Source organism: Hypomesus transpacificus, chromosome 11 (assembly GCF_021917145.1).
Source record: "Hypomesus transpacificus isolate Combined female chromosome 11, fHypTra1, whole genome shotgun sequence".
Taxonomy (NCBI): Eukaryota; Metazoa; Chordata; class Actinopteri; order Osmeriformes; family Osmeridae; genus Hypomesus; species Hypomesus transpacificus.
This window is the reverse complement of record NC_061070.1, coordinates 19,214,264-19,235,061: the sequence shown is the minus strand read 5'-3', so window position 1 is coordinate 19,235,061 and position 20,798 is coordinate 19,214,264. Positions and strand designations below refer to the sequence as shown.

Below are 20,798 nucleotides of genomic sequence, written 5' to 3'. Positions count from 1 at the left end.
ACCATTGACCTGAGGAGGGCAGGGAGGGGGATCAGGACAGCTGACACATCATCCTGCTTAGATCTGGGCCGGCTGTTTGATGTGACTCTGATCCTGAGTGACAGCGGGGAGCAGTAGTTGACCCCTTCTTAGTCTCTCAGGGGCCCCCACAGCAGGTTCAGGCCAGGTCAGCTCTCGGAGACCAGGAAGCGTCAGGTTGGTTTATTCCACTCCAGGAGAAGACTGCTGGCCTAATCCCCTCTGCGGGGCAGGGGAGGGCAGGAGAGGGCAGGAGAGGGCAGGAGAGAGGAACCAGGACCCAGGGAGACAGACCCCTCATTCAGACTGAAGCCCAACCGAGGAGAAGCCTGGGGAGGTTGGCTGTCCATCCCCTCCACAACCGCATCAAGAAGGGCTTCTGGTCTGGTCTGGGGACAGTACAGGTGAGAGGACAGTACCATTCAGACAGGAAGGAGGAAGGAGACTAGAAACAGGTGAGAGGACAGTACCATTCAGACAGGAAGGAGGAAGGAGACTAGAAACAGATGAGAGGAGGAAGGTGGAGGCAGGAGGGAGGCTTACTTCAGTAAGTTATCAGGAGAGCAGGATGGTGGGCACCATGCCCCAAAAACTAAACACGTCCTCTTCTTCTGAGCTACCTTAAGCTGTGTGTGTGTGTGTGTATGTGTGTGTGCATGTGTGTGTGTGCATGTGTGTGTGTGCATGTGACTGCCTGTGTGTGTCCGCTCCACGCATGGGTACTGTAAGTGCAGGGGAAGCTGTCATCCACGACATCACATGATTTCATCCATACCCTCGCAGGATGTTTAGTTTCATTTACACTTGCCCATTTCCTTAAGGAAATCAGTTCACATTCTGACTAAATATCCTTCCATGTCTGAAGTGATGAGCAGTCTCCATGGGAAATGCATGATTTCTACCATAAATGAGTCCTACTTACATAAGTTCCCTGCTTAAATAAACTCTGGGTCTGGATAGAAGCTCCCATTTACTGAGTGGCTTCCTGTATGTTTGTACGAGCATCGGAGCCAAAAACCCTTGAGCCACAAAACCAATCCCCGCTTCTCCTAGGACTCTGCACAGGCCATGTGCACAGTTCACATCGATTTATACTTTAAGCCCATAAGCCTTGATACCAAACCAAGTCAGTCTTGGTTTAAACTTTACATGAAGGAGCTGTTTCATAATGCAATCAGTTTCTCTGAAACTAGTCTCAAATGAGTCCACCTGTAGATAGAGTATCTGCAGTTCAATCTTTTGATAGGCCGCATTCTCCTGACGACAAATTCGCACAATTTGTGCTGTGTACATTCTAGAAAATGCCATTGCTAACGTGTTTGTGCTTCAGTCTTCAGCAGGGCTGTACTGTATGATGCAGTCCAAGTTCTAACTGCCGTGCTGTAAGCAGGGACTGTTTGTGATGGGAGAGCAACAGGACTGTCTTTGTACCACAGTCTCTGAGAGCTGGGGTCTACGCTGACTTCAGCCTCCATCTGCCAAACCAGCAGCCTGGACCAGCAGCCTGGGCCAGCAGCCTGGACCAGCAGCCTGGACCAGCAGCCTGGGCCAGCAGCCTGGACCAGCAGCCTGGGCATGAGTAAACAGCATCTCCACCTGTCACATGCACATTCTGTTTACTAAGGGGAATAGTTGATGAGAAAGTGGATATTGCAGGTATCACATCCAGTGGGCCCAGTCCTCGCTCTAAGACACCACACGAGGGAAGAGGGACTGTATTGTGTTGCTAGGAGACGGTGTGCATTGATGTCATGGAGAGTGTTACTTTCTCTGTTTAGTTACTGACCCCAAGGTCTGGAGCATTTGGAGGTGGGGGTGATGCAGGGGGTGATGCATGGGGTGATGCAGGGGGTGATGCAGGGGGTGAGGGGGGGTGATGCAGGGGGTGATGCAGGGGGTGATGCATGGGGTGATGCAGGGGGTGATGCAGGGGGTGAGGGGGGGTGATGCAGGGGGTGATGCAGGGGGTGCGGGGGGGTGATGCAGGGGGTGAGGGGGGTGATGCAGGGGGTGATGCAGGGGGTGATGCATGGGGTGATGCAAGGGGTGATGCATGGGGTGATGCAGGTGGTGATGCAGGGGGTGAGGGGGGGTGATGCAGGGGGTGATGCAGGGGGTGATGCAGGGGGTGAGGGGGGGTGATGCAGGGGGTGATGCAGGGGGTGATGCATGGGGTGATGCAGGTGGTGATGCAGGGGGTGATGCAGGGGGTGAGGGGGGGTGATGCAGGGGGTGAGGGGGGTGATGCAGGGGGTGATGCAGGGGGTGATGCATGGGGTGATGCAAGGGGTGATGCATGGGGTGATGCAGGTGGTGATGCAGGGGGTGAGGGGGGGTGATGCAGGGGGTGATGCAGGGGGTGATGCAGGGGGTGAGGGGGGGTGATGCAGGGGGTGATGCAGGGGGTGATGCATGGGGTGATGCAGGTGGTGATGCAGGGGGTGATGCAGGGGGTGAGGGGGGGTGATGCAGGGGGTGATGCAGGGGGTGAGGGGGGGTGATGCAGGTGTGCTCCAGGTGTAAGTTCTTCTAACAGAAGGATTCAGGTTTCTTGGAAAGATAAAGACATGGAGCTGTGATTGGGCATCATGTGAACATGTGATAACAGTTCACACATCTGTTGCCATTCACCCACTGGGGCAGTGGAATCCTTCCAGTGAGAAATGACCTGTGTAAAACTCCAAATGAAGCACAGCTAGAGCCTGCATTAACATGATCGCTTCCACAACCAAAGATCATATTTGAGTCACATGTCTATCATTAGACATTAGACTAATCATTAGACATTAGACATTAGACTAATCATTAGACATTAGACATTAGACTAATCATTAGACATTAGACATTAGACTAATCATTAGACATTAGACTAATCATTAGACATTAGACTAATCATTAGACATTAGACATTAGACATTAGACTAATCATTAGACATTAGACTAATCATTAGACATTAGACTAATCATTAGACATTAGACTAATCATTAGACATTAGACATTAGACATTAGACTAATCATTAGACATTAGACTAATCATTAGACATTAGACTAATCATTAGACATTAGACTAATCATTAGACATTAGACTAATCATTAGACATTAGACATTAGACTAATCATTAGACATTAAACTAATCATTAGACATTAGACTAATCATTAGACATTAGACATTAGACTAATCATTAGACATTAGACTAATCATTAGACATTAGACTAATCATTAGACATTAGACTAATCATTAGACATTAGACTAATCATTAGACATTAGACTAATCATTAACGACTCAAACCATCATTGTTCTTTTTTCACTATTAATATTTAAAGTAAAAAAGGCAAAAGTCTATTGACCGGAAAAACAACTTGGATAAGTAGTCACAATTTACAATTTTTTCTCTCTCCCAAAATTCAAACTTTCTTTGGTGCTGTCGGTCTGGGTACAAGCAGCCCCTGTGTCCTGTGTCCCAGAGCGTAGGACCTTCTCCTGCAGGGGGACAGAGGTGGTGGTGGGGGGGGGGGGGGGGTTCCCAGAGTGTAACACCTTCTCCTGCAGGGGGACAGAGGTGGGGGTGTGGGAGAACGTTTCTCCAGTTTCCAACCTCCAAAGTGTACCCCTTTAAAGAGCACCTATATTTGTCCCCTGACCTGGTATATGTCCCTGCTGAAGAGAGACTCTGTCAGGCCCAGACAGCCCAGGACTCTGCCGTCAACAGGCTGCTTCATAATAGCATCTGTGTCTGGGATTTTCCATTTAGAAACTGGTGAGCTTTTAACCTTACATCCAGAGCTTTGCAACAGGCCTGAGAGGCAGTCGTCATAATCCCTAACGATACAGTGGTCTTCTGTGGCTGCACGGCACAGCGATTGCAAACGCTTTCGAATTCGCTGCCAAAGTAAATGGAGGTAGGGGGGAAGGTCCAGTATAATCATGAGCAACCACTTCCAGTAACGTGCTAACACCTGGGGAGCATGCCCAGTGTCTGCGTGTACGCACAGCACGCTACACACTCACACACTGGGCATGCACCGCCTCAACACCACCTCAAGAGAACTATTTCTGTGAATTACATCTGCAGCTTTTGCACAGCTACTGGTTAGCAGTGCCTGACCCTGTCTGGCATTCACATTCACAGGTTATCCCTGCATACCGGACTCCAGACCCTGTTTGACCTCTGGTCAGTCAGCTTAGCAACACTGTAATCTTCTGACAGCTGTTCTACACGGCCAGGTGAAGGGTTGTGGCTCCAGTCGCCTGGCTGTCAGCATTGTGACCTCTCCACCGCAGAAGGTGTCTCTTTGAGGTTGAAGCTTATTCTGAGGATCTCCCTCCACTCCCTGGTACAGCCTAAGAAGCATGCCTTGTAAAATCCTTTATTGGCAACAACAGGTGTTACACACTGGCAGCAGTACATCAAACCCTACTGCTGTTATCACCTTCATTACTTTTTACTGTTCCTCCCAGGCTGTGTCCCGAGATCAGCCCCTGCGTTTGTGGACGGCGGGGACGCGGGAATCACGGCAATGTTGCGGCCTTGTTTGTCAGGACGTGGGGGTTGCCGCTGGGAGTGAGGGATGACTGGGGGCCTGGGGGTGAGGGATGACTGGGGGCTGTGTTTGCTGCTGGATGGGTGACAGTTTGGGTCAGAGTTTTACTCCCCGGCCTGCCTGGAGGGAGGACCCTCCTCTCTCCGGAGCTCAAAGGGAGGGTTTGAGGTAGAGACTCGGAAGCAGCGAGGCAGCTGGCAACCCTTCCCTCCACATCCTGAGCAGCAGCAGAGCTGCTGTGTGGAGGCAGGGGGAACAAGAAGAACACTGTGAGCGTGCAGACCAGGGGGGCTCAGGTTACCCCGTCAGGACGTGTGTTACCACAGTCTCTCACTGTGGGCCCGGGGGAGGGGGCAGGGGGGACGGGGTGTGGTGTGGAGGGTGGGGGAGGGAGGGAGAGGAGTGGCGGGGTGTGGGGGGAGGAGATGGGGTGGAGCAGGGAGGGGATGGGGGGAGTGGTGCTGGAGGTGTGGAGGATGGAGGAGGAAGGTGTGAAGTCTGGGAGCAAAGACACAGATAAGTGAGGATGAGTCTGGTGAGGATGAATCTGGTGAGGATGAGTCTGGTGAGGATGAGTCTGGTGAGGATGATGATGCGTCACCGAAGCTGATGAAGAGTTCCACGCTTTTGTTTGCTCTGAACTTTTCTGTTTGTAGAACCAATTATTTTTGCTTGTTTTTTCTTGTAGAAATAACCCAACATACAGCATCTCTCAGACCCCCTATACGGCTGTGTTTCCTCTCAGGGAAGTATTCAGTGCTGAGTTACCATTTGTGGCCCCCGACAGTACACGGTTCCACATGTGAACTTTTAGAGGTTTGGGTTAGCACCATCAAGATGACAATGCTCCCTTCACCTGCAGGCCCTAGGCTAGATGGTGGTGATTAGAGATAATCAAGTCAACCTTAAAGGCACCATTTCACTTCTTTGGTGTGAAGGTTTTGTGCTTAAAATTGCTTTTTGTTTCCAATGGTCTCCTCCTTAGTTACCCCCCCCCCCCCACACACACACACACACAAGCACACAGAAACCCAGCCTTCAGACTAAAGTACTGTGCTTGAAACCAGAGTTGGGAAGTACAAATACTTAACTGTACTTCACTAAATTTTTCTGGTATCAGTACTTTACTCTTTCTACTTTTTACTTCCCTCCATTTTTTGTACACAAATATCTGTACTTTCTACTTATGACATCAGTCAGGCTCATTACTTTAGTTTAAATCTGTATTTGGTGGCATAATCAATATCATTTATTGTCATTGTGTGCCTTTTTTCATTTCCTGGCTATCAAGCCTAACAAACGTAAGCTAGTCTACGAAGCTATCTTGGAGCGAGGCAGAAGTTTTTTTTTTTTTTTTTTAAGTTATCGTTGATGAAGACTTCTATACTAAACTCTACTGTAATCTATTGTAGTCTGATGTGCTTTACTATGTTTTAGGCTTCTCTGTTCTCTCCTTTCACTGTGTGTGTAAAAAAGGTTGAACCAATATTTTCAAAAATAAAAGTTGAAAAGGACGAAAAATGTGTATTTTTTTGTGTTTCTTTCCCAAGTACACAGTGTCAAAACACTAAAGATTACACGTTGGGCCGTTTTCTCTCTGTATCCTGTGCAGCCATGACACGGCATGAGCCACAGGTCCAACTGAGTCACCACAGGACCAACTGGGACAACACAGGACCAACTGAGTCACCACAGGACCAACTGGGACACCACAGGTCCAACTGGGACACCACAGGTCCAACTTGGACAACACAGGACCAACTGGGACAACACAGGACCAACTGGGACACCACAGGACCAACTGGGACAACACAGGACCAACTGGGACAACACAGGACCAACTGGGACACCACAGGACCAACTGGGACAACACAGGACCAACTGGGACACCACAGGACCAACTGGGACAACACAGGACCAACTGGGACAACACAGGACCAACTGAGTCACCACAGGACCAACTGGGACACCACAGGACCAACTGGGACAACACAGGACCAACTGGGACAACACAGGACCAACTGGGACACCACAGGACCAACTGAGTCACCACAGGACCAACTGGGACACCACAGGACCAACTGGGACAACACAGGACCAACTGAGTCACCACAGGACCAACTGGGACACCACAGGACCAACTGGGACAACACAGGACCAACTGAGTCACCACAGGACCAACTGGGACACCACAGGACCAACTGGGACAACACAGGACCAACTGGGACAACACAGGACCAACTGAGTCACCACAGGACCAACTGAGTCACCACAGGACCAACTGGGACAAAACAGGACCAACTGGGACAACACAGGACCAACTGGGACACCACAGGACCAACTGAGTCACCACAGGACCAACTGGGACACCACAGGTCCAACTGAGTCACCACAGGACCAACTGGGACAAAACAGGACCAACTGGGACAACACAGGACCAACTGGGACAACACAGGACCAACTGGGACACCACAGGACCAACTGAGTCACCACAGGACCAACTGGGACACCACAGGTCCAACTGAGTCACCACAGGACCAACTGAGTCACCACAGGACCAACTGGGACAAAACAGGACCAACTGGGACACCACAGGACCAACTGAGTCACCACAGGACCAACTGAGTCACCACAGGACCAACTGGGACACCACAGGTCCAACTGAGTCACCACAGGTCCAACTGGGACAAAACAGGACCAACTGGGACAAAACAGGACCAACTGGGACACCACAGGACCAACTGGGACAAAACAGGACCAACTGGGACAACACAGGACCAACTGGGACACCACAGGACCAACTGAGTCACCACAGGACCAACTGGGACACCACAGGTCCAACTGAGTCACCACAGGTCCAACTGGGACAAAACAGGTCCAAGTGACAGATGTCGGCCTCATGGTGATGCCAACACACACACACACAGAAACACAGACACACGTACACACAGACACACATACACACAGACACACATACACACAGACACACATACACACAGACACACATACACACACACACACAGAAACACAGACACACGTACACACAGACACACATACACACAGACACACATACACACAGACACACATACACACAGACACACATACACACATACACACAGAAACACAGACACACGTACACACAGACACACATACACAAAGACATGCACGACTGCACACATACACCCTTGATTCTTGTAATGTAATGAATTAGAGGAAATACAGCAATCCCATCTCATGTCGTAATGGCTTACACGACTTTTCCCAACGTTGAATGGGATTTCTCACTAATATCCCCATCTGCTTTCCTGCTAAGGCACCAATTGGATTAGAGGAGCGTTTGGTATCATTGGGACAGTCAGTTGTGGAGCGTCTGTGTTAAGCTGGGTTTAGGAGGAAGCGTGGAGGGTTTCCCTTGGTCTCTATAGGCAGCTCTCTGTCAGACAGGAGACGCTCACAGGTAACTACAAGGATTCATGCCGCAGCAGCGACACTTCAAACATGGAGATCATTCTGAAACGCCCACCAAAGATTCCATGGAGGAATAACAACCTCAGTCTCGTGCACATAGATCCTCCACTTTCGGAACAAGGAGAGACGGTGATCGGAGTCTACCTGCTGATTCTGGGTAGGTGCTGGACATCTAATCAAATAGAAATGTATTTTTTTGTACCTTTTTTTGTGTTTGTGGTCACAAAGATTTAATAGAAAATCCCCTGTTGGGGTAGTTATAGTAATTCCAACACTGACAAGTTGTCAAATTGCAGAGACTTTTTTATCATGTATGTCACTACCCAGAGTTTTCCTGTGAGGAAGAGTAAAGCGGAGGCTGTGTGTCCCCGTTCAGGCTGGCTGTCCTGGTTGGGGAACAGCGTGGTGGTCTTTGTGCTGTATAGACAGAGGGCGTCCCTCCTGCCCACAGACTTCCTCACTCTGAACCTGGCCGTCTCTGACGCCAGCATCTCCGTGTTTGGCTACTCCCGAGGCGTCCTGGAGATTTTCAATGTCTTCAGGGACGATGGATTCCTCATCACCTGGTTCTGGACGTGTCAGGTGGGTTCTCATTCCACCGGGGGTAGAGCTTCCTCTTCACATGTGGGCGGGACAGCTTCTTTTAATAACCGAGGATGAATGTAATTTTCTTAAGAAAAAGTGAGGGGGGACAGATTTGTAATTTTCTAAAGTGGGTGGGACAATCCAATGGAGAACGCAGCAATTATTACATTAGTTTTTTTAACAAAATCTTGAACCTGATAATGGCAGTTGAACTGGAGTTGAACTGCAAAACACAAATGCTAAATAGAAATGTGTGACGAAAGCCCTTTTGATGAGACAGTTGGGGATCTATCTTGGTAAAGAGGCCTTGTATCGTACTGTGTGGATCCATTTGCTAATTTCTCCGCCCAATCCAGATTAATCGGGTGAAGGAATTTTAGCTGGAATGGTATTGAGAGACTGAGTTGCAGAGCAAGGATTTCGTTGGTCTCCTTGTGGGTTGGAGGTTAATCTGTAATCAGATTATGAGTGTGGAAGAGGGAAGGCCATCCCAGCAGCAGCATCTGTCAACAGGCGCTGCTTCAACCGTTTACCAGCATCATTCAGGGGCAGAACACTCCAACATGAGGGCAACTTCCATATCATGACAGTAAAATAAATATATATATATACATATTTGTTTTTATACATTTATTCACTGCCTTCTCCATAGGCTTTTGCCTGCGATGAAATAGTTGTCATGCCTTTGCTTGGAATTTTCCCAGTTTGTTTTTCTTGCCCAAGGCAAGTCTGTGGTGGAAGTCTTGATATCAACACTCGATGTGTTGAGTCTCTGTGGAGCGATAGAAAAACAGTGGAGGAACAATAACAGCTTCAGTTGGGCCCTCGCCGTCTCTGATGCTGTCAGAGATAGATGGAGGCCTGCCAGGGAGTATAATTAGGTTTGTGAGCACACCTTTTGCTCAGAAACTACTCATATGATCTCATCTCCCAGACATTCAGACCTTATCAGGTTTTTGAGGGGCGGAGAGGAAACGTGAGGGTAGAACTCTGCATCTGTCTCAGTCTGGGGAGGGCCAGGTACTGAAGGGTCTCAGCCTGGAGAGGAGGGCCAGGTACTGAAGGGTCTCAGTCTGGGGAGGAGGGCCAGGTACTGAAGGGTCTCAGTCTGGGGAGGGCCAGGTACTGAAGGGTCTCAGTCTGGGGAGAGAGAGAGTGTGTGAGAGACAGAGAGTGTCTGAGAGACAGAGAGAGAGAGAGAGAGAGAGAGAGAGAGAGAGAGAGAGAGAGACAGAGAGAGAGAGAGAGAGAGAGAGAGACAGAGAGAGAGAGAGAGAGAGAGAGAGAGAGAAAGGGGTAAGCGAGCCAGACAGGCATGTGAGACGCATTAGCAGATTACTGAATCAGCGTGACAAGACATGAACAGGTACACCTGGGCTGGGGCTGAGGCTGGGGCTGGGGCTAGGCTGGGGCTGGGGCTGAGGCTGGGGCTAGGCTGGGGCTGGGGCTAGGCTGGGGCTGGGGCTGGGGCTAGGCTGGGGCTGAGGCTGGGGCTAGGCTGGGGCTGGGGCTGAGGCTGAGGCTGAGGCTGAGGCTGAGGCTGAGGCTGGGGCTGGGGCTGGGACTAGGCTGGGGCTGGGGCTGAGGCTGGGGCTGAGGCTGGGGCTGGGGCTAGGCTGGGGCTAGGCTAGGCTGGGGCTAGGCTAGGCTAGGCTGGGGCTAGGCTAGGCTAGGCTAGGCTAGGCTAGGCTAGGCTGGGGCTGGGGCTGGGGCTGGGGCTGGGGCTGGGGCTGGGGCTAGGCTAGGCTAGGCTAGGCTAGGCTAGGCTGGGGCTGGGGCTGGGGCTGGAGCTAGGCTAGGCTGCAGCTGGGGCTCTTCCCGTATTCCTCAATAGACTCTAGTTTAATAGCTTTCCTTAATTCCTTCTCAAACGTCAGTTTTTATTCGTTTTTCCATCCAGAGAGAAAGGGACATGATCTGGTGGGGAATGCCAGCTGTAGCTTTACCTGTCAGAGCCGTGTCTCAGACCCATGTGTGAGTAGCTGTGTGGGCCAGGGGGAGATGTGAAGAGGCAGCTGTCCACGGCCGGCTGGGGAGAGACACTCCCTGTGATTGACAGTAATAAGGTTTGGCCTCAAAGGAGATCAGGAGGGTAATCGGTGACAGCCCACAGCTGAGCTGGTCACTGGGCAATGTCACAGCGGGGTGTCCACAGTGTCACAGCGGGAGGCAGATTGGTGAGCAGGAAAGGACAGCAGCAGAGAGGAAGTAGGATCAGAATCTACCCCTGTGCCAGGACAGCTCACCCTCGCACGTTTCAGCTGGCAGAGTACCACGTTGGACGTCTGATCAGTCAGCAGGAGTTCTGGAAGGCATCAGGAAGAATTTGATGATGAGTACCAGCCATTGTACAGCCATTGTACAGCCATTGTACAGCCATTGTACAGCCATTGTACAGCCATTGTACAGCCATTGTACAGCCATTTTTACCAGCATCATCACAGAAGCTCAGGAAGACATGGAAAAACTCCCAGGATAACTCTATAACTATAAAAAATTGAAAAAACATTGACTCTCTTTTTGATTTCTTTTGTTTCTAAGGTGGATGGCTTCTTCACTCTGCTCTTTGGCCTTGCAAGCATCAACACCTTAACGGTCATCAGTGTTACCCGCTACATCAAGGGATGCCACCCAAACAAAGGTGTGATTACCTTCCAGACAGACTGAGACAGAGAGAGAGACAGAGACAGAGACAGAGACAGAGACAGAGAGAGAGAGAGAGAGAGGGAGAGGGAGAGGGAGAGGGAGGGAGAGGGGGAGAGGGAGAGGGAGAGGGAGAGGGAGAGGGAGAGGGAGAGGGAGAGGGAGAGGGAGAGGGAGAGGGAGAGGGAGGAAAATTGTTGTTTGGTTCCCTCCAAACTAACATTCCAGTAGCACTTATCTGAGACAAAGGCTGAAAGTGATGTTATTCTATGTTAATGGCTGCTCATTACTGGCACGGGTTATGAAGTCACTAAAGTTTGACTGCACTTTCATTTCCACGTCCACACCATACCTTGAAATTAACTTAATTTGAAGTGAATTTAAGTATTTTGGGTGTAATTGGTCCTGAGGAATGTTTTAATTACATGGCGACTACCTTGTTGCCACTCTGTGTGGGAACTATACAATACAGTTGAGGTTGTTCATTAAACTGAACTGCCTTGTAATATGGACCTGGGTACATACATTAGTTGAACCTCTCATCTGCCAACACACTGTGATTGTATTGACTGGATTCAGAAATTTCACAAAGGTATGATTGTTTAGCAACACAGTCTTCAGGGTTGAAGAAGTCATAGACACTGTTGACTCACTGTAAGCTTAAGCTTTAATAGTTTGTACTATAGTGAAGTGTAACTGATGAATCAATGAAAACAATTGATTTGTACTCCTTTGCTGAATACAAAACCACGTGGATTTTGTCAACAGAGGTTTGTTTCAGTGCTGGTGGTTAGCAGTGGCTGCGAGCGTTGAAAGAGAACTCATTGTTCAATAAATGTCACAATCTGACATTCATAACTAGGAAAGAATTCTGGACCTTAACACACCCCTCACTTTTCCTGTCCTGTGTTTGCAAAGTAATAACATGCAGAAACCCAAACCCTGCTGTTCTGAACCTTGTAGAACTGTCTGACACTCTGTCTCTGTCTCTGTCTCTGTCTCTGTCTCTGTCTCTGTCTCTGTCTCTGTCTCTGTCTCTGTCTCTGTCTCTGTCTCTCTCTCTCTCTCTCTCTCTCTCTGTCCCTGTCTCTCTCTCTCTCTGTCTCTCTCTCTCTCTCTTTCTCCGCTTGCCTCCTGTGTGATCTGGCAGCTCACTGCATCCGTATGAGCACCATCCTCATCTCTGTGATGTTCATCTGGAGCGGAGCGCTCTTCTGGTCCATGGCTCCTGTACTGGGCTGGGGCAGCTACACAGGTACACCCCCTCTGTCTCTCCTTCTGCATCACCATCAAGAAGAGAAAACATTACAAAAGCTGAATAGTAAAGCTGGATGTATTAGATGGACTTGTGTTAAAAGGGGGCAGAGAAGGAGATGAAAGTGTTGTCCTGATGTTCCTCAGACCGAGGATATGGCACATGTGAGGTAGACTGGTCCAAAGCCCACCACTCCACCATCTCCAAGTCCTACATCATCTCCATCCTCATCTCCTGCTTCCTGGTCCCCGTGCTCGTCATGCTGTTCTCCTACGTGTCCATCATCAACACCGTGAAGAGCAGCAACGCCATGTGCTCCGACGGCTACCTCAACTCCCGTCAGCGGAAGCTGGAGAGAGATGTCACCAGGGTGAGAGAGGAGAGGATCCAGGGTTGGATAACAAAATGAGTTGATTTGTTGTTAAAATCCTGGTGGGGGTGCCAAGGTAGCTCACATGATGAGTGTGTGTTGGCTGAGGCCGTACTGCAGCAGCCTTGGGTTCCTTTGCTGCTTGTCCCCCCCCCCCCCCATCTATCTCTCTCTCTGCAGGGAGGGCAGGGAGGCCTTTCCTGTCACACTTCACTTAAAAACTGCCTAATAAAGCATGAAAAACTACAAAAAAAAGAGCTTGTATACATCGTAAAATCCGGACATTTTCTCCCTTCCCTGTGTCTGTGACCAGGTGTCCATCGCCATCTGCACAGCGTTTGTCGTCGCCTGGTCTCCGTATGTTGTGCTGTCCCTGTGCTCTGCCCTGGGTGTCTACGTCCCCAACACCTCCAGCATCTTCACCCGTCTGCTCGCCAAGTCTGCCAGCTTCTACAACCCCCTCATCTACCTCGGCATGAGCGCCAAGTTCCGCAGGGACGTGGCCATGCTGCTACCCTGCGCCCGCGACAGCAGGGACCTGGTGCACCTCCAGAACTTCAAAAACCTGGAGCCCAAAGCCGAGGCGGACCCTGAGGCCAGGTCCCCGGTCACAGCCTCTCCGCTGGGGCCCAGCCAGATCAAGACCTCCATGGGAGTGGTGCTCCAGCCCCTGCCTGATGATGACTCTGGGGTGAGCAGCCCCTCTCGCACCTTGCCCCCGGCCCGCAGGGAGCCAGGCCACAGCCGCGTGGCTGGGCCAGACTGGGAGAGCGACAGCCTCTGAGGACTGCCTCTCTTTCATCTGACTCTGATTATACTTGAATGAAACCCTGATACTTGAATCACAATGCAAAAACCCATGTTGTTAAACCATCTGCCAGTTTAATTTATCGGCCCAGTTTCCCAGACATGGATGAAGCCTTAGTCCTCGACTAAAAACATTTTCAGTGGAGATCTTCATAGAATTCTCTTACTTTAGGACTTGGCTTAACCCATGTGAGGGAGGCTGGGCTTTCGTGTTCCTATCGTATGTACAACGTGCTTGTGTCAATAAAACAGTTACAATGGTTGAAAGTGGTGCTCACGCACCTGTGCATAACGTGACGTTAACCCACTCTAGATGCTGTTTGTCTGTTGTCTGTCTCACCCTCCTGCTGTCTGGCTCACCCTCCTGCTGTCTGTCTCACCCTCCTGCTGTCTGTCTCACCCTCCTGTTGTCTGCCTCACCCTCCTGCCGTCTGTCTCACCCTCCTGCCGTTTTTTCTCACCCTCCTGCTGTCTGTCTCACTCTCCTGCTGTCTGTCTCACCCTCCTGTTGTCTGTCTCACCCTCCTGCCGTCTGTCTCACCCTCCTGCCGTCTGTCTCACTCTCCTGCCGTCTGTCTCACTCTCCTGCTGTCTGCCTCACCATCCTGCCGCCTGTCTCACTCTCCTGCCGTCTGTCTCACTCTCCTGCTGTCTGCCTCACCATCCTGCTGTCTGTCTCACTCTCCTGCTGTCTGTCTCACCATCCTGCTGTCTGTCTCACCCTCCTGCCATCTGTCTCACTCTCCTGCCGTCTGTCTCACCATCCTGCTGTCTGTCTCACTCTCCTGCTGTCTGTCTCACCCTCCTGCCGTCTGTCTCACCATCCTGCCGTCTGTCTCACCCTCCTGCCGTCTGTCTCACTCTCCTGCCGTCTGTCTCACCCTCCTGCTGTCTGTCTCACTCTCCTGCTGTCTGTCTCACCCTCCTGTTGTCTGTCTCACCCTCCTGCCGTCTGTCTCAACCTCCTGCCGTCTGTCTCACTCTCCTGCCGTCTGTCTCACTCTCCTGCTGTCTGCCTCACCATCCTGCCGTCTGTCTCACTCTCCTGCCGTCTGTCTCACTCTCCTGCTGTCTGCCTCACCATCCTGCTGTCTGTCTCACTCTCCTGCTGTCTGTCTCACCATCCTGCTGTCTGTCTCACCCTCCTGCCATCTGTCTCACTCTCCTGCCCTCTGTCTCACCATCCTGCTGTCTGTCTCACTCTCCTGCCGTCTGTCTCACCCTCCTGCCGTCTGTCTCACCATCCTGCCGTCTGTCTCACCCTCCTGCCGTCTGTCTCACTCTCATGCCGTCTGTCTCACCATCCTGCTGTCTGTCTCACTCTCCTGCCGTCTGTCTCACCCTCCTGCCGTCTGTCTCACCATCCTGCTGTCTGTCTCACCCTCCTGCCGTCTGTCTCACTCTCCTGCCGTCTGTCTCACTATCCTGCTGTCTGTCTCACTCTCCTGCCGTCTGTCTCACCCTCCTGCCGTCTGTCTCACCATCCTGCTGTCTGTCTCACTCTCCTGCTGTCTGTCTCACCCTCCTGCCGTCTCGTGGCCTCGTCACTCCGGCCTCGCTCTTCCTGTCTCCTGCTGCTCTGATGGGGAGCGGTGGCTCTGTCCTCTGGATGAGGCACCGTCGAGCTGCTGTGGTGCTCAGGACCTCATCCCAGGTGCCTCTCATCCCAGGTGTCTCTGACAGGAGGGGCAGCTTGGTGGTTAGAGCTTGTGACCGCAGAGGGTTCAAATCACAACACAAATCTCAACACTAAAAGTGTCTGCCAAAGGAATATTTTACAGTCTGATTGTATCTCCATGACGCCTGACATTCCCCAGCAGATGGCAGCCAGCCCGCTCCAGCACGAGCAGCAATGTACCCTGCCCTCCACCCCCTCCACACCCTCCACACCCTCCACCCCCTCCACACCCTCCACACCCTCCACCCCCTCCACACCCTCCACACCCTCCACCCCCTCCACACCCTCCACCCCCCTCCACACCCTCCACACCCTCCACACCCTCCACACCCTCCACACCCTCCACCCCCTCCACACCCTCCACACCCTCCACACCCTCCACACCCCCTCCACCCCCTCCACCCCCTCCACCCCCTCCACCCCCTCCACCCCCTCCACACCCTCCACACCCTCCACCCCCTCCACCCCCTCCACACCCTCCACACCCTCCACCCCCCTCCACCCCCTCCACACCCTCCACACCCTCCACCCCCTCCACCCCCTCCACCCCCTCCACACCCCCTCCACACCCTCCACACCCTCCACACCCTCCACCCCCTCCACCCCCCTCCACACACCCTCCACCCCCTCCACCCCCTCCACCCCCTCCACACCCTCCACACCCTCCACCCCCTCCACCCCCTCCACCCCCTCCACACCCTCCACCCCCTCCACACCCTCCACCCCCTCCACACCCCCTCCACACCCTCCACACCTCCACATTGGAATGGCTTGCAGCACTGGTATGGGCTATCGGCTCCTGACAAGCTGTTACGTAAACTAAAGAGCCTGTTGAAAGAGAAATTAACAACTCTTAAAAGACACCTGCTTTTCTGGGTAAATCTGTGGGCAATTATTCAGGGCAAGAAAATATACCTCTAAACGTTTCTGGGACGGATTCTGCATTTGCAACGATCATAATCTGGACCACAATGAGCTCTTTTACCGAGGCCCTTCAGTCTTCTGTCCATTAAGTCACCATGGCAGCAACACAAACACACGCCCCTCCACAGACCATAATACCTTAGCCTTGTGTGCCAATACAGACCAGCACAGACCAGTGGGAGGTCCCTTGTGTATACCTTACCGACTGGGGACATTAGACTGGCATGGCTGTGATGCTGTGTGACTGCTCCTCACCTATCCTATACCTCACCCCTCTGACCCAGAGACGCTCAGGGTCTCAAACACCCCTCTGACCCAGAGACGCTCAGGGTCTCAAACACCCCTCTGACCCAGAGACGCTCAGGGTCTCAAACACCCCTCTGACCCAGACTCGCTCAGGGTCTCAAACACCCCTCTGACCCAGACTCGCTCAGGGTCTCAAACACCCCTCTGACCCAGAGACTCGTTCAGGGTCTCAAACACACCATGACATGTTTATTTGGTGCCAGACGGGGAGAGGAAGAGTGTGGGTGCTGGTGTCACTCTAGTTAAACACTTGATGCTCTTTGAACCACTGGGGTGCGAAGGCCGCTGGGTACGAGTATCAAGCTGAAGTGTCAGAAGAAACATCCTATTAACCTCTACAAACACCCAAGAAAATGTACTCATTTGCATATCTGCCAAAGTGTCGAAAATATCTTTATTGGAATGATTGACAAATGTACATAAAGTCTTCAGGATTATCACAGGGAACTGATCAAATAATATGGCGTGTGGATTATACCCCGAAATACGTTTTATGTATTTCACATTTTTAATCGCATACTAGAAAGATGCCACTGCTATGACTAAACAACTGTGATTTAGAATGATACTGACAAGAAGTTCAATTCTGTTGGAATTCCAGAAATTGCCGTAAGCTAGCATCCTCTTATTATAGCCTCAGGGTTCCGCTGTGGAGTGTTGTCTGAAAGCATTCTGCGCTCCTAAGTGGGACGGGCGATGGGGAATAGCTTGCCTTGGCTCCGTCCCGTTCTCCACTTTTAATGAGCACCGCCGCACAAACCGGACCATGCAGACAGAGTGAAGGTGGACCAGCTCATCGCGCATACCTACAAGCAACACACATGCATGAAGACCTGGATAGTCCCTAAATGAGCGCCGCAACCATTTGAAAACCAAGGAAAACCTGCCGCTTCTTAGGAATATTTCAAGACGTTTCAGGTAAGCTTGTTGTGTTAAGTTATCTGATTTCTGACGATGTGGCGCATTTTATTTAGCTTGGATAACATTTTGACTGTCATGATTAATTAGCCAACGTTTGACCAGGTTTGTATTCTGCCAACCTGTTTGTAATTTCCTATTTATGCGGTTTTTGTGCATTAGTCATTTTAGTAACTTGATTTTGTACTATCCTCATGGGGGGTGAGATTAACATTTTACTATTTTACTACTGCTTCAACTTCATACAGTTTTTCAATAGTTGGCATTCTTGAGCACAGAAAGAAAAACGCTTTTTTATTTATGGATCCGACTCTTACAGTCTGTGCGAATAACTAGTTCGGACATGAACCGTTGGCCCAAAGCTATACAGTGTTCACTGAAAGTCTTTTGCGTGTTTTTCCAGCTTTTTTCTACCAAGCGATCCCTCCCCTTGTACAGTTCCATCCTTGCTCGAGACGAAGATGTGGCCCCGCGCTGCATTTGAGATGCTGACAATCTCAGAAAGTAATCTATGCCAGTTGTCTGTTCAGCTTTGATGTTTCCATGCTGTTTCATATACCCGGTTTCATTATCGTTATCGTTTTTATTTGGAACGCAATTATTCATTTTTTTGCTTTAGGATTTTTTTGTTGCATGTTGATAAAACACAGGTGGCTCTTATGACTAGCAGCACATTACATGATCTAACTTGCGCTAAACAAACTTCCAAGATTTAAAGAAATTGTGTGCTGAACAAACAAACGAGAAAGATGAAATGTTAGGAAGTCAGCTGGAGTCTGACTTCTGCCTGCATGGAAGTGACCTTGTACAGACATGTTAGATGAGTGTCAGAGCCCTCCCTGGTCCACACGGTCTCACTTGGCTTAGAGAGCACTTGGCACATGATGCCTGAATGTGTTTGCCAAGAGTTTCAGATACTCAGCCTCCATCCACAGGAAGAATGTGTTTTCCCTTGAGATTATTCAAGGGACTGCTTATTTGCCCGTATAGGATTACAAGTCTGACAATAGTGGATGTGGATGTTGTAATTGAAGGCTATGTATTCCAGTTCATTATCAAACGTTTCACCTATGTGGTAGTTCATAGCCCAGCACCACGAGCCCCCAGGTCTGTCTGAGCACATGGCAGCTTTGACTCGTGTTTCTCACCGTGTAGTCCATGGTTACCTTTTCAAAAGAATGTGAATTTTGCAGTTTAGTGGTTGAACTATGAGGTTGCTGTCTGTGGGAATGTAGCTCACAGTAGGAGAACTGGGATCCTTCTTGATGGCACTACAACCGGTAGTGATGTTCGTGTTTCGTGTGAGATATTCGCGACACACAGATTAGCAGGCTTTACTGTTCCCTGATCAGTGATGCATTTCGATATTCTGTGACAAATCTGGATTGTGCTGATTCAGTAACATACGCTCACTTTTTCCCCTCGCCCCCTCCTCGTCCTCTAACTGCACACCTTAGTGTAGAGGCATCACCTTGAAACACTACGGTTCTGCTTACAGAACAGGAGGAGTCACCTGTAATCACCTCTCAAGTTTCAGCTGTTTATGAGAGGAACAGGCAACACGATCATGCTGTTCCTGAAGGACCTACTGAGGGGTTTTCTGCAGAAGCAGTCAGCTTTGGCTAATCGTCAAGTTGTTATTTTGTGACTTTTAATCCATCGAGGTGATCGTGTGTGGAGGGGTATTATTCAAAGGGGGATGTATTGTGGTTTAAATCTGCTGAACATGTGACCGGTAAGAGATGTTGAGCTTGGGGCAGCCGGGACCCAGGCGAGTAACCCTCATGCCTTCATCAAACAGCCAGAGAATGTTAATAGGTTACGCTTCCTATTGCCTTCCTTCCTACACTGCTATGCGTCTTGTATGCAGGGACGTTTTTTGCTGCCTGTCCGTTTCAGCCTCCTCACCTGAACCCGAGGCAGCTGAAGCCGAGGCAGCTAAAGTTAGAGGTGGTGCCCGGGATGTGATTGTTAAATCCCCCTGAAAGTTGAGGAAAATATGCTAATCTTAAAAACATAAACAAATAGCACTGAACGTCAAGTCCAGGTGCACGCTAAGCTAAACATTCCGATACCTGTCTGAAGTGTTTCTACAGACAGGGTCCCCTATGCCCACATGAAGGGACTTAAGTACCACACAGCCAGGTAAGCAGTTCTGGTGGGGGGGGCGGGGGGGCAAGTTCCCCCGTGACAACAAGCTTGGAGCCCCTCCTGGCCCCCCTAAAAGTCTAATTATAAACATGGTATTTTACCTGTTAATGCCTGCAGTGCAGTGATAAAAACTACATGACAACAATAATGTTTAAATGTAACTGGCCCCAGCTTGGCCCCCCCAGTTGAATTTGTCTAGAACCTAGAACCTAGAACCTAGAACCTGGAAGGTGGCATGCAACAGGTAGACCACAGATAGCAGTGAGATCTATGACTACAGTAGTATTCACTGGTATGACTCTATAGTAGTGTTCACTAGTGTGACTCTGCAGTAGTGTTCACTAGTGTGACTCTGCAGTAGTGTTCACTAGTATGACTCTACAGTAGTGTTCACTAGTATGGACTCTACATTAGTGTTCACCTAGTGTGACTCTACAGTAGTATTCACTAGTATGACTCTACAGTAGTGTTCACTAGTATGACTCTACAGTAGTTCACTAGTGACAGGTGTTTGGCAGGAAGTTTCAGGAGTTTCCACTCTCCAGTCGAACATGCTGACTGTCCTCTCCTGTACAGCTGGTCTCTCCCTCTCTCTCCCCCTCTCCCCCTCTCCCCCTCTCCCCCTCCCCCTCCCCCTCCCCCTCCCTCCTCCCCTCCCCCTCCCCCTCCCCCTCCCCCTCCCTCTCCCCTCTCCCTCTCCCCTCTCCTCTCTCTCTCTCTCCTCTCTCTCTCTCTCTCTCTCTCTCTCTCTCTCTCTCTCTCTCTCTCCTCTCCTCTCTCTCTCTCTCTCTCTCTCTCTCTCTCTCACACACACACACACTCTCTCTCACTCTCACACACACTCTCTCTCTCTCTACCTCCCTCTCTCCCCTCTCTCTCTCTCTCTCTCTCTCTCCTCTCTCTCTCTCTCTCTCTCTCTCTCTCTCTCTCTCTCCCTCTCTCTCTCTCTCTCGTGCAGGTTTTCTGTCTCAGCTTGGTCCTTCCTGGAGGTTTGACTAAGGTAGACTAGAGAGATGTGTAGCATGGCTGAGACTGCCTGTCTAAACACAACACAGGGAAAACAGGCCTGTTGGAGCGTCTAGTATCAGCCAGTCAGGGTGCAGGTTAGCAGAGAGCACAAACGACTTTT

At 50.6% G+C, this 20,798-nt stretch overlaps 2 protein-coding genes across 12 annotated transcripts in view; both read left to right on the top strand.

The window, feature by feature from the left end:
* The first annotated feature begins 7,951 nt into the window (after nucleotides 1-7,951).
* LOC124473883 (opsin-5-like) lies at nucleotides 7,952-13,921 on the top strand. Its single transcript, XM_047029600.1, has 6 exons — nucleotides 7,952-8,189; nucleotides 8,409-8,614; nucleotides 11,159-11,258; nucleotides 12,411-12,515; nucleotides 12,662-12,885; nucleotides 13,199-13,921. The coding sequence occupies exons 1-6, from the start codon at nucleotides 8,063-8,065 to the stop codon at nucleotides 13,667-13,669; spliced, it is 1,233 nt and encodes a 410-aa protein (XP_046885556.1). The 5' UTR covers nucleotides 7,952-8,062; the 3' UTR covers nucleotides 13,670-13,921.
* Nucleotides 13,922-17,279: 3,358 nt separating this feature from the next.
* The window catches only part of vit (vitrin), a 19,512-nt gene continuing 15,993 nt past the window's right edge, over nucleotides 17,280-20,798 (top strand). For 6 of the 11 annotated variants that reach the window (XM_047028999.1, XM_047028997.1, XM_047029000.1 and 3 more), the window contains exon 1: nucleotides 17,281-17,518. The gene's annotated coding sequence lies outside the window, so the exon portion shown is untranslated. Of the gene's footprint in view, nucleotides 17,519-19,168; nucleotides 19,290-20,798 lie in introns of those variants that run through there. The other 5 variants (XM_047028994.1, XM_047028993.1, XM_047028990.1 and 2 more) reach the window with 3 other exon arrangements.